Source organism: Aquarana catesbeiana, linkage group LG03 (genome assembly GCF_042186555.1).
Source record: "Aquarana catesbeiana isolate 2022-GZ linkage group LG03, ASM4218655v1, whole genome shotgun sequence".
NCBI lineage: Eukaryota > Metazoa > Chordata > Amphibia > Anura > Ranidae > Aquarana > Aquarana catesbeiana.
The window spans coordinates 53489325-53503799 of record NC_133326.1 but is presented as its reverse complement, the minus strand read 5'-3'; the positions used below and the strand labels follow the sequence as shown (position 1 = coordinate 53503799).

At 44.1% G+C, this 14475-nt stretch overlaps 1 protein-coding gene across 14 annotated transcripts in view; it reads right to left on the bottom strand.

The window, feature by feature from the left end:
• The window catches only part of PPIP5K1 (diphosphoinositol pentakisphosphate kinase 1), a 306207-nt gene that overhangs the window by 211017 nt on the left and 80715 nt on the right, over positions 1-14475 (bottom strand). For all 14 annotated transcript variants that reach the window (XM_073618536.1, XM_073618533.1, XM_073618535.1 and 11 more), the window contains exons 4-6: positions 6418-6508; positions 3035-3120; positions 1754-1908 (exon numbers count right to left, since the gene is read on the bottom strand). In XM_073618536.1, coding sequence (XP_073474637.1) covers positions 1754-1908; positions 3035-3120; positions 6418-6508 — 332 coding nt within the window. The remainder of the gene's footprint in view (positions 1-1753; positions 1909-3034; positions 3121-6417; positions 6509-14475) is intronic.

Below are 14475 nucleotides of genomic sequence, written 5' to 3'. Positions count from 1 at the left end.
TGAAAAACAGAACAAGTGTTTTTCTTTTTATGTAATGCACTTGAATTTACAAGCAGAGAATACACTGTATCTCCTGGAACTGATTCAGCAGCTTTTTTATCAGCCTTAAAAGCAGAAGTCCAGCCTGGGCTCATTTGGCTGGGCTTCTGTGACCCGTTTTCAGCAGAGAGTGGTCTGAAGTCCGCTCTCTGCTAACGTCACACAGATCAGTCCAGGCACTGTGTCATCCGGACTTCGGAAGTCTGGATCCGCCAGGTGCCTGGACTGATGGTAGTCTCAGCCTCTCAGCGAGCCGCTGAGATGGCCGCTCCCCACCCCTCCACAGCTCAGCACTCCTGTGAGCGTGGTGGAGCAGTGCAGGAGAGATGTTGACTGACAGTCAGCAGCTCTCTACTCGGGGAGGTGAGAGAACCGAGCCATTGGCGATGTTAAATTACTCAGTTACATAGTTACATAGTTAGTAAGGTTGCATAAAGACACCAGTCTATCTAGTTCAACCTGAGTGAGTGTGGTTGCAGGTCTACAATTATCCCTATTTATTTAAGGTACCCATATAGCGCTGTCAATTAACGCAGCGATCCACACATACATTGCACCCTATCCTCAAGTGGCCCACAATCCCAAACTCACATTCATATACTAGGGCCAATTTTGGACAGACGCCAATTAACTTACCAGCATGTCTTTGGAGTGTGGGAGGAAACCGGAGTACCCACAGGAAACCCACGCAGGCACAGGGAGAACATGCGAACTCCAGGCAGGTAGTGTCGTGGTTGGGATTCGAACCAGCGACCCTTTTTACTGCTAGGCGAGAGTGCTACCCACTACACCACTGTGCTGCCAGTTCTCAGTGCAGAGACGCCGGGGGACCAATGCTGCATCCACCTAGGTTAGTATGCATATGGGGAAAAAGCAAAACCCATACTTCTCCTTTAATTACTGTTTGTATTTATTTTTCAGTATGTTTGGCATGATGCCCAACTACTATATACAGTGTGACAGTACGGATCTCTGTCAATGTGGAACTGGTCAAGAAAAGGACACATGGTTTGCACGTTTGTTAAGTGCAGAACTAAGGAGCATTTGTTTTGAGTGGAGAAAACTTCAGGTTTTGAAATTCCTGGATGGGGCTCCATAGTTTGGAGATTCCATAGTGTCTTGGGCAGGACGGAATTTCCAACCCAATGTCTGGGTTTTTTGGAGGACCAGCAGGGTGTGTGCTCAGGCGATATAGCCCTAACGCCCCCGTAAGAGTGGGCTAAATGTCGAGCGGTTCAATAGAAACCGGTCGACATTCAACCTGTGTGTACAGCCGGCTTCTGTTGTAGGGGTATTACCAAAAAAAACTGCCAACCAGCTCCCAATTTCCACTTTCAGCCAATGGCTGTGAGCACTGACCGGAGTGTTCTGGCCGAGGGGGGGAGGGGGAAATCCCCCTGTTAGAACACAATAGAAAAGCAGGGGTGATTGCTGTACTAAGATCAAATTGCTGGTACAACGGCTCCAAAATAAGCTGTAATTTATTTTTTGTTCTGCCCGCTGGGTTGGACGAAAAAAAACTAGTGGTGTGTACCAGGCTTTAAAATGGAGGTTTGGGAATACCTCAGGGCTCCACCCAAGAGAAACGGGAGTTGTTGTCCAGGAGTCATGCAGGGAATCCAAGAAGTTGTGGAAAGATATAGGCAGTAATCAGGCAGCACTCACATGAAGGAGATTTTTTCAAGCTTATATTGAATTATCAAAAGCGGCATACCTTTCTGAAAAGCCTTTGGCTTCCACCTCCTGCTGACGTGGGGTAATAAATATATACATTGTGGTCTTCTGCGCTTACTGGCTTTTCTACAAATGGCTTTGGGAAGACTTCTCCATTCACTTCTACCTGATCCTCGCCTTCTATTAGATTACACTCTGTGAAACAGTAATAACATTCAACATATTCAGTGCTCAAAATATTAACCTGTATCTGAATTAATGAAAATTACAAACAGGTGCATAAACACACAACAACAATATAATAGTCAATTAATTAACTTAAATAGGATATTTGCATGATGGCATGAGCATTCATTTTCATTTCAATGTGTTTATTGGTTTTACCGTAGAAAAAACAACAAGCAGTACATGTAGATAGATGTTCTCAAATTGAGCATATGAAATAATAACAAGTCATCAGTTGAACTAAGGATAATACATACAGTAATTTGTCATCATTTATGTATAATTGGTATAGGAAGATATGAGGAAATAACATAAGTACAGTCTAAATAAGAAGGCTGTGATATCGCCTAATGTGGCATCTACACATCATCTAATGAGTAGGTTAAAGGAGAAGTATGGCTAAAGCTTTTTTGGCTATACTTCCCCTATGGATCACAGGAGTGCAGTTCTTCCTGCACGCCTGTGACCCGTTTTTGGCCGACAGTGGGCTTCGGCTGATGTCACAGAGCCAGTCCAGGCTCTAAAAAGATCCCGAACATATAGTTGGGATCCACCCAGAAGCCTGGACCGGCACCTGGCTCATCCTCTCAGCGATCCACCCAAGAGTCTGAGCCAGCTCCACCCCCTCCACAGCCCAGCACTCCAGTGAGCACTGGAGGGGCAAAGCAGAGAGCCGGAGACCGGCATGATGCAGGATATATTCAAATCATCACAAAAGCTTTGACACACAGTGGCTAGGTTTGCCATGGAAAATGTCAGATGGCGATATAGGATTCCAACTTTTGAGGAACTTATTGCGATTGTTAGTAAGGATGCTAGTTCGTTTTTCTTTAATAAGGAAGCAGTCAATGCAAATTTCAACTGCAGAGAAGGGAGCGAATTGCTTCTTCTGTGCTTTGTCAATTGTTACATATGAACGTTATTTTTGTACCTTAAGGACTGCATCTCAAACTGTAAATGTATAATAAAACAAAGTATGAGGACCCTTAAGAACAAATGGCCTCATGTTGCCTAAAAGCAGCACACCTAAGCCCACCATATTTGTACCTTGTGATTATGAAAGTCCTGCCATGACCATTTGCAAAATCAAACTCACCATCTGGCTTGTCGGGGTCTCTGTTGAGTACAGCATAGCGAGGAAGATCAATTCCCTCCTGCTGCAAAATTCGGTATACTTCCCTCCTATGGGATGAGGAGTGGACAGACGAGTTTTACACAGCATTACTGACAATGTGCATTGTGCTACTACTTACATAACAACCCATATTTTATAAAAGTGATTGAAGGAATTCTGCTATTTTCCTGTGACTGCTCAGTGAATAAAGCAGAACACAGATTAGTGACTGACCCACAGCTCACACCATTTGATGATTCTCAGCCCTTTTCAGCTGCTCACAATACATGATAACTTTCATAGGACATGCAAGTTTAAAGTGTTAGTTCACCTTTACATAAAAAAAATTATAGTGTGAATGAATACTCCCTACCACCAACCCCCTGGGCCCTGCTGCACTTATCTCTCAGCACTGGCATGTCACCACATTGACCTTTCAGAGCCACTCTGATCATTTATCAGTCCAAGCCCTGATGAAGGGGGACTCCATGAACCCCCAAAGCCTGTTTTATTTTATAAGAGCCTTAATAAAATTAAATTCATATTTTAAATGTTCCGCTTTTGGCACTTTCCTCCTTGCACGCCCAGTCCCTACTTAAGAAAATTGCAGACCTTCAGCCACCACTCCTGGAAGAGCTGGCTAAGGAGAATCATTCCCACTGTGCTGATTAACCACTTCCCACTGTCTATACACACACCTGTGGCAGCACAAAGGTGGGCCTCATTCTGTGCCGCAGCATTAAATACTGTACATACCTATTTTGCTCTGAAAGCGTAATCAATTGCATGCCCTCAGCGCTGTGACCGCACTCCTAATCACATAGCAAGAATCAGGAGCAGGTAGGACTGCCTCCCAATCTTGTGATTACTTTGACAGTCAATCTCAGTGCCTACACTGATTGCCTCAAGTGTCAACATCCCCTAAAAAGCCTATGCGACCTGGCTGCTACTTCCATTCAAACAGAACTTGATTGGGAAATCTAAAATTTTACAGTTGCCATGAGAGAATGAAGTGAGGTTATTCATCCAACAAGAACAAACGGTCCAGTGACAATTTTTCCCTTACTTTGGTTTGACTTCCTATCATTTCCTGTTGCATCTCCAGGATAGGAAGTGAAGGGAAATTTCCACAGCAGGACACAGGCACAAAAGACAACCTGATATGGGTTTTATCCTTCCCTACTCAAATCAAAAAGGAAAAAAAAAAGTTTTGCCTATACATACGCTTTAAAAAGGTAAGTATTTAAAACCTCATTTTGACAAGGGGTCCAATAACTCTTTATTTACTATCAAATAATAAAAAAAAAGGGAGGTTAAAATGGCACTTAGGGTTTATTTACTTGAGAGTGCCAGATCAGGCTCACTTCTGCATAGAAACCAATCAGCTTTCAATCTCAGCTTGTTCATATAAGTTTTGGCAAAAAAACCTGGAAGCTAATTGGTTTCTCTGCAGAAGTGAGCCAGATTTTGCTCTCCCCAGCTTTAGTAAATAAGCCCGTATGCCATTTTAACCTTTTTTTTTTTTTGTTAAATTTGATAGTAAATAAAGAGTTATTGAAGGTTTTATTGCCAAAGCTTGAATTGAACAAGTTGAGGTTAGAAGCCGATTGGTTTATACGCAGAAGTGAGCCTGAATTTGCACACTCCAGCTTTAGTAAATAAACCCCATATTGAGAAAAAGAAGACCAGCTTACTGCTTACAGCACGGTACAAAGTGCATGTGTATACATTAACCACTTAAAGACCCCCCACTGCATATATACTTTGGCAGGGTGGCTCTATCGCACGAAACAACGTACCTGTACATCATTTTGTGCAATAAATACTGAGGGTGGGCGCGCACTGTATGGGGTGGGAGCCAATCAGCGGGTCTGGGGGACCCCGATGTCCGCTGGCCACCTGCGATGGCTCCACAGAGAAGCAGAACGGGGATCTGCCTATGTAAACAAGCAGATCCCCATTCTGACAGGGAAGTACACAGATATCTTCTGTTCCTTGTAAGAAGGAACAGGGCAGGGATCTCTGTGTTTTTCCTGTCAGTCCATCCCCACACAGTAAGAAAACACTCCCAGGGAACACAGTTAACCCTTTGATTGCCGATGTTAACCCCTTCCCTGCCAGTGTCATTTATACAGTGTTAGTGCTTTTTTTTTTTTTTTTTTTAGCACTGATCACTGTATTGGTCACTGGTCCCCAGAAAGTGTCACTTGGTGTCAGATTTGTCCGCCGCAATGTCACAAAAAAAGAAAAAAAATTGCTGATCGTAAAAACAATAAAAACAAAAAAAAAAAAAAATTAAAAAGTCCATAAATGTATCCCATAGTTAGTAGACGCTATAACTTTTGCACAAACCAATCAATATACGCTTATTGGGATTTTTTTACCAAAAATATGTAGAAGAATACATATTGGCCTAAATTGGATGAAGAAATTAGATTTTTTACATTTTATTTTTGGATATGTTTTAAATGTAGTAAAAAATATTTGTTTTTTTTTTCCAAAATTGTCGGTCTTTTTTTGCTTATAGCACAAAAAATAAAGACCACAGAGGTGATCAAATGCCACCAAAAGATTTGGGTACAGCGTTGCATGACCGCGCAATTGTCAGTTAAAGTAACGCAGTGCTGTATCGCAAAAAATGACCTGGTCATTAAGGGGGTAAAACCTACCAGGGCTGAAGTGGTTAATGCACAACGCACCCACAACCAAGATGCCCTTCATGCATTAATGGCCAAGCCTAATCCAGGATTTGCAGGGATCTAAAGCAAAGAGCCTCTCGCAGGAACCAAATATTGCTTTCTAGCCGTTTACTGAGGTTAAAAAGGGGATAGCTATTATGTTATTTGTAAAAGCATGTCACGCCAACAACTGGTACACTACAAGTATACATTGTGCATGACCCATGCAGGCTGTCTCCTGGCACACAGCTATTAAAAGATCTAATTTGCCACTATTTACACAACAATAAAACAATCATGAGTAACTTGAAAACATGTATTATGCCTTTTAACACTTCAGTACTGTTTTTAATACACAAATCTTTTAATTAAAGAGGAATTCCAGGCAGGGTATATTTTTACACAAATATCTCGGTCCAACATGTACCAGAATAACTATGTATATACCATACCTGGAAGCTGGAAATCAGTGAAGTACACACTGCTACCCCAGTGATATCCATTTGCTTCCGGATTCCATCCTCAGCAGCTACTCTGCTGCTTTCTGAACACAGGAGGCTGGACAGGTGTGGAATGTGTTCTACTTGGGCCAATGTAAAACTAAGTAAAAATATACCATGCCTAGAATTCTTCTTTAAAGACAGTACAAAATATGCTGACCTATTAATGGCACCAAATATATTTTACCTGTCTTGGATGTAATACTGCATATCCAAGTCATTGATGAGAAATGGGTTACGTAGTTTTGAGTAAGCAACGGCTTTATCAAGTGGAAATCCTAAAAAGCATCAAAGAAAAGAAATGGCAATATGTTTAATTACAACCTAGCATAAAAATACAGGTCACATGACATACGTTCTTGAGGTGGTAAACCATAATGCAATAGACTTTTATTGTTTCTTTTTTTTACATGAAATGTAAAACTATAAACAAAACTCCAATAAGCATCATTTCCATCTGGGATTCCTGGGGAGTTACTTATATTGACATGTTATGCTTGCGGAATTGGTTTTAGAATTTAAATACAACTGTGTACATATGGGAGTCAATTTAAAGTGACTGTAAAGTCAGAAGGTTTATTTTTATCTTAATGCGTTCTATGCATTAAGATAAAAAGCCTTCTTTGTGCAGCAGCCACCCTCCAGCACCCCCTAATACTTACCTGAGCCCCATCTCTGTCCAGCGATGTTCACGAGTGTCTTGGCCTTTTGGGACTGTCCCTCCTGATTGGCTGAGACACAAAAGTTGCGCCATTGGCTCCCACTTCTGTCAAAGTCAGTTAGCCAATCAGGAGATAGAGGGGGTGAGGCTGAACCACAACTCCATGTCTGAATGGACACATGGAGCTGTAACTCTGTTTGGATGCACCCATAGCAAGCTGCTTGCTGTGGGGGCACTCAGCAGGAGGGAGGGGCCATGATCACCAACTGGGGCCCGAGAAGAAGAGAATTGGGACTGCTCTGTGCAAATCCACTGCACAGAGCAGGTAAGTATATCATTTTTTTTCGATAAAAATAACAAATACAAGACTTTACAATCACTTTAACGAATGTGTTCCCCCAACGTTTCATATTCCTGATATGTGCCTGCTGTACCACGTACTTGTATGAAAAAGTATCCTGTTCTCTTTGTATTGCTTGCTTTGTGTGAAATCCCTGGCATTCCTGCCAGTCCCTCTGCTTTCCTTTTAAAAACTGACCACACTAAGCATGAGAGCACAGCATGGTCAGTGTTCTGGTTGAGCCTGCTCTCCTCCAATGATCAGACTTGTGCTGACACCCCCCTGCACAGTCATTCACTGGGAAGATTAATGTGTTGCTGTTTCTCCTCCCCCAGATGAGAACAGAGGGAATGCGATCACTTTTAAAAAAGGGGGGAAAAAAGGTGTTTGTCATATTTTGTATATGTATACATAAATTTCATTTCTATTTTAAGCTGAATAGGCTTTACAAGATGAGGGTTTATTTATACTTTAATTTTAGGTCTCCTAATGCAATATTTCACTACAGAGAACACAAACTTCCTATGCATTGATATATTTGCTGTGCACATTGTTGACAGGTTAAAACAGAGAAAAGAAATGTCAGAAAATGTTCTGCATTCTGCATGATCCACATTCTCTCACGATTCCTCAACTCACAAGAGCAGCAGAGACGGCAAGTCTATCATGTGAATACACACGAAGTTGGAGAGATTCGTCAGAAGTCATCGATATGCCCAAACAAATAGTATAAAGTAGAAACAGAAATGCGTTTGTGTCTATTGAAAGCTTTGTTGCAAAAGCACACAGACTGATTAAAAAAACATATTTACAGCAGAGTTCTACTAGTTTTTAAGTTTATTAAGAGTCAGCAGCTACAAAAAGTGTAGCTGCTGACTTTTAATAAACACACACTCACCTGTCCCACCATCCAGAGATGTGGCCGCCTGAACCCTCGCTTCTCTCCCTCGCCTCTCCCCGGCATCACAAGTGTGGGCAACCAGCTGAGAGAGCTTGCGGCTTCACAGCTGGGTGTGAACTGCGCATTCGCGAGTAGCACTGCGCCTCCTCAGTGGCGGGGCAATCTTGTGGGACTTGTGACATGTCCCAGAAGATTGCAGGCAGGGAGGGGGAGAGGAGAACTTCTGCTCGAGTCACCTAAGAGGCCCCAGTGGAAGTGGGAGCGGGGTACCTGGTCAAAACTAGGTATCCACCCCCCCAAAAAAATACATGGCAAATGTGGCATGTAAGGGGGTGAGGGGTCCTTAAAAGCAGAACTTCCACTTTTGGGTGGGACTCTGCTTTAAAAAAATAAGATTTTTGGACTTGCTGCAAGTCCACTGAGGGGACACAGCATGATGATAATTGAGCAACCTAGGTTATACTGCGTCCGACAGAAGAAATGGACACTAGATGCATAGAAACCCTCCCGCCTCACCCCTGTATAAGCAATCCAAAGAGAGAACATGAGGGGAGGAAGCTGTGTCCTTCAATAGACTCCAAAAAATGATGAAAACTACAAAAATCCTACATTCTCTATGCTGCATTGAGGGACACCGCTTGATGATAACCTAGGAAAGTCTAAAACAATGAAAATAGTACCATTTGAATGACCCCCAAACCCGTGTCTGTCGGATCACCATGTGAACAGACTTTTGCAAGACAAACAGGATCAGCTTGTCAGGCTCTAGTAGACTGGTGACCGCCTGCACACAGACTAATTAAACCAACCCTCTTTTGGCGTAGAGAAAAAAAAAAAAAAAAAACGGACACTTTCGTAAAGATCGATGGTGCATACACACGGTCACAATTTACGACAAAAAGCTCTCATCTGAGTTTTGCTGGCGGCATTTCCGGTCGTGTGTACGGGACATTAGACTTTTGACTAAAATGCCAATTTAGTTTTAGTTGTATTTTAGTCATCTCAATTGTTTTAGTTTTAGTTGTATTTTAGGCGACTAAAATAGTATTCATTTAGTCAACGAAATTAACACTGATCACCAAAAACGTTCAAATGCTAAACTAATTTGTCTTTATGTACATAATTTACAAAGACCGGAATGTTATGCGGAATGTCTAGAAAATTTCTAAGCAGCACCCTGAAAAAAATCTACCTTTTTTGACTGGAAACCACAGGCAATGCTGATGACCATCTCTTTGCCATCTGCCTTCCTTTTTTTGGACACAACTTCCAGAGTTCAGTTCCTCTTTAAGCCTGATCATATTTTACTAGGCAATGTTCAATGAAGCTTGTGACTTTGGAGCTATGATGCAACAACCCCACTATTAGGCTTGGTTCACACTGCCGCGACCTGAAAGTCACGTGACTTATGGTGAAACTTTACCAGGAGACTTACTGGCGACTTGAGTACTAACTTTGAGGCTCAAGTCTGATAGAAGTCGCCTTGAAGTAGTACAGGAACCTTTTCTAAAGGAGTGACTTCAGTAGTGCTAATTAAGACAGCTCTCATTGACTAACATCTCATATCATGCGACTTGGGGCAGTTTGAACCGAGTCTTAATGTTGCAGCAGAAAACCTTTAGTCTTGGTTCACACTGGGGGCAGCATCAAAGTCGTCTGACTCCGAAGCCACCCGCACAGCACAGCTTGCAAATTACTTCTGTAATAGAAGTCAATGCAAGCCGCTCCAAAGTCGCTCCCAAGCAGTACAGTAACCTTTTTCTAAGTCGGAATGACTTGAGTCACTCCGATTAGAAAGGTTCTATTGCACTGAATGGAGTGTGACTTGTTAGATGGCTATGTCGCCTGACAGGTCGCCCCCAGTGTTAATTTAGTCGACTAAATGAATACTATTTTAGCCGACTAAAACTAAAACAATTGAGGTGACTAAAATGCGATTATAACTAAAAGCCACTTTAGTCCTAATGCCCCGTACACACGGTCGGATTTTCCGACGGAAAATGTGTGATAGGACCTTGTTGTGGGAAATTCCGACCGTGTGTGGGCTCCATCACACATTTTCCATCGGATTTTCCGACCCACAAAGTTTGAGAGCAGGCTATAAAATTTTCCGACAACAAAATCCATTGTCGGAAATTCCGATCGTGTGTACACAAATCCGACGGACAAAGTGCCACGCATGCTCAGAATAAAAAAAGAGATGAAAGCTATTGGCCACTGCCCCGTTTATAGTCCCGACGTACGTGTTTTATGTCACCGCGTTTAGAATGATCGGATTTTCCGACAACTTTGTGTGACCGTGTGTATGCAAGACAAGTTTGAGCCAACATCCGTCGGAAAAAATCCTAGGATTTTGTTGTCGGAATGTCCGATCAATGTCCGACCGTGTGTACGGGGCATAAGACTAAAATGAGACTAAAACTAAAATGCCATTTTAGTGAAAAGACTATGACTAAAACTAAATTGCAACTACTGAAATGTACTGGAGATTTTAGTCGACTAAAACGTAGGACATTTTAGTCAACTAAAATGTACTGGAGATTTAGTCGGTTAAATACGACTAAAACAATTGCAGAAGATTAAAACTAAAATGCCATTTTAGTCCTAAGACTAAAATTAACACTGGTCGCCCCAGTGTGAACCGAGCCTTAGACCCCTTTCACACTGGAGCGGTTTTCAGGCGGTATTGCGCTAAAAATACCGCCTGAAAACCGCCCCTAAACAGCCTCCGCTGTTTGTTCGGTGTGAAAGCCCGAGGGCTTTCACACTGAAGCGGTGCGCAGGCAGGGCGGTGAAAAAAGTCCTGCAAACCGCTTTTTTGGAGCGGGGAAGGAGCGGTGTATTCACCGCTCCTTCCCCGCTCCTGCCCATTGTCGCCCCTGTGATCTTCAAATGAATTAAAGGGAGTAAATAAAAAATAACAGTGGTGTTATTTTGTATTTCTCAATTACCGGTACTTCTGAACAGTTTTTGCAAACACCGATTAGAAACGATATTTTATCTTGTGAAAGTGGAAGGAAAATGATAAATGGTTTTCAAAATGTTTTACAAATAAATATGTGAAAAGTGTGGGGTACATTTGTATTCAGCCCCCCTGAGTCAATACTTTGTAGAACCACCTTTCACTGCAATTACAGCTGCAAGTCTTTTTAGGGATGTCTCTACCAGCTTTGCACATCTAGAGAGTGACATTTTTTGCCCATTCTTCTTTGCAAAATAGCTCAAGCTCAGTCAGATTGGATGGAAAGCGTCTGTGAACAGCAATTTTCAAGTCTTGCCACAGATTCTCAATTGGATTTAGGTCTGGACTTTAACTGGGCCATTCTAACATATGAATATGCCTTGATCGGATCCATTCCATTGTAACTCTGGCTGTATGTTTAGGGATGTTCTCCTGCTGGTAGGTGAACCTCCGCCCCAGCCTCTAGTCTTTTGCAGACTCTAATGCCGCGTACACACGGTCGGACTTTTCATCTACAAAAGTCCAACGGACGCCGACGGACTAAAGCTGGCTGGTAATCCGATCGTGTGTGGGCTTCTCCGGACTTTCAGCAGACTTTTTCAGCCTCAAATCCGACGGACTTTAGATTTGAAACATGCTTCAAATCTTTACGTCGTAAGTACGACGGACCCCGAAATCCGCTCGTCTGTGTGCTAGTCCGACGGACAAAAACCCATGCTAGGGCAGCTATTGGCTACTGGCTATGAACTTCCTTATTTTAGTCCGGTGTACGTCATCACGTACGAATCCGTCGGACTTTTGTGTGGTCGTGTGTAGGCAAGTCCGTTCGTTAGAAAGTCTGCTGCAAGTCCGCCGAAAGTCCGCCGGAAGTCTGTCGGACAGGCTGTCGGACTTTTGTAGACGAAAAGTCCGACCGTGTGTACGCGGCATAACAGGTTTTCTTCTAATGCCGCGTACACACGGTCGGACTTTTCGTCTACAAAAGTCCGACAGCCTGTCCGACATACTTCCGACGTACTTTCGGCGGACTTGCGGCAGACTTTCTTACGAACGGACTTGCCTACACACGACCACACAAAAGTCCGACGGATTCGTACGTGATGACGTACACCGGACTAAAATAAGGAAGTTCATAGCCAGTAGCCAATAGCTGCCCTAGCATGGGTTTTTGTCCGTCGGACTAGCACACAGACGAGCGGATTTCGGGGTCCGTCGTACTTACGACGTAAAGATTTGAAGCATGTTTCAAATCTAAAGTCCGTCGGATTTGAGGCTAAAAAAGTCAGTTGAAAGTCCGGAGAAGCCCACACACGATCGGATTACCAGCCAGCTTTAGTCCGTCAGCGTCCGTTGGACTTTTGTAGACGAAAAGTCCGACCGTGTGTACGCGGCATAAGATTGCCCTGTATTTTGCTCCAGCCATCTTTCCATCAACTCTGCCCAGCTTCCCTGTCCCTGCTGAGGTAAAGTATCCCCACAACATGATGCTGCCACCACCTTGTTTCTCGGTGGGGATGGTGTGTTCAGGGTGATGTCAGTGTTGCCAACCGCCCGTATATTCAAGGGCAGCCTGTAAATTTCACCCCATTTTCGGGTGCCCGTGAATGTCCGTTACAGGCAGCTGGTGCCCGGCCATGCAACTGCGCATGCGCCATTCCGAAGCCTGCAGGACTCGGGAAAGATCGTACAAGCTTGGCTGGGCGGAGCATGCGCAGTAACGTAATGTCACCGCCTGGCACCATTTTTAAAAGGAAGCCTCCACTCGTTCTTCTCGGCGGTTCAGCAAGGGGAGCGCAACGGTGCAGAGAGGAGCCACGTGACGGCCCCAGGCCACAGGAGGACATTACTGGGGGGGGCGGTGAAGCCGGCCCGGTACAGGAGGACACTGTGACTGGAGAGAGGGACACAGTCACAGCATCTCATGCCCGCAGCCTCTGACCATCTCCTGCCCGCAGCCTCTGCCCATCTCCTGCCCGCAGCCTCTGACCATGTCCTGTACCATGTCCACAGCCTCTGACCATCTCCTGTACCATGTCCGCAGCCTCTGACCATCTCCTGTACCATGTCCGCAGCCTCTGACCATCTCCTGTACCATGTCCGCAGCCTCTGACTATTTCCTACATCATGTCTGCAGTCTCTGAGGGGGAGTCTGGAGAGGGGTCATGAGTGGGAGCACCGCCAGGATCACGGGGGTCATGGGAGAAGTCAGACGTGTGTGGACTGTGGAGAAAAGACCATAGGAAAACCAGAGCCGCCAAGCTGGAGCTATCTGACTGAGCCCTACACAATGCACCTGAGAGGTCAGTGCCAGTGCCACCAGGCCAGTCTGGGGGGGGGGGGTTGCTGATGTAAGGGGAGTGAATACAATAATGTAAGGGGCGCTGATATAAAGGTTCCCCTCTATATTAGTAACTCCCCTTACCTTAGTGTATTCACTCTGCAGAAGGTGGTCTCTAGTCACCAGAGTGCCCCCCACATCAGAGTTTCTGGCATTCCCCTTTACATCAGAGTCTGCAGGATTGCCCCTTACAGTGAAAGTAAGAGAGTTCCCTTTCACTGTAAAGGGGATTCCTGCAGACTCTGATGTAAGGGGGGGAACCCAGTGCTGGCTGGGTTATAGTAACCTGACCTTCATGTCAATGGAGAAATATGTTTTTTGACTTTTGTTTAACTTAAATACATTGCTAATAGCACTAGCTATGTGTTTATAGTTCAAATATTTATACTTGCACTTTTTAGCACTGAAAACAGCAATTTCAGGTACTTTTTTTGTTTCAGTAAAAAATGCAGCTCTGCCAGTAATTTTCAAGATCTTTGCCCCGGGGGGGGGGGGGTTTTCTTCTTACCACTCTTCCATAAAGGCCAGATTTGTGGAGAGCACGACTAATAGTTGTCCTGTGGACAGATTCTCCCACCTGAGCTGTGGATCTCTGCAGCTCCTCCAGAGTTACCATGGGCCTCTTGGCTGCTTCTCTGATTAATGCTCTTCTTGCCCGGCCTGTCAGTTTAGGTGGACGGCCATGTCTTGGTTGGTTTGCAGTTGTGCCATACTCTTTCCATTTTCGGATGATGGATTAAACAGTGCTCTGTGAGATGTTCAAAGCTTGGGATATTTCTTTTATAACCTTATGCCCTGTACACACGGTCGGACATTGATCGGACATTCCGACAACAAAATCCATGGATTTTTTCAGACGGATGTTGGCTCAAACTTGTCTTCCATACACACAGGCGCACAAAGTTGTCGGAAAATCCAATCGTTCTGAACGCGGTGACGTAAGACACGTACATCGGGACTATAAACGGGGCAGTAGCCAATAGCTTTCGTCTCTTAATTTATTCTGAGCACGCGTGGCACTTTGTTTGTCGGATTTGTGTACA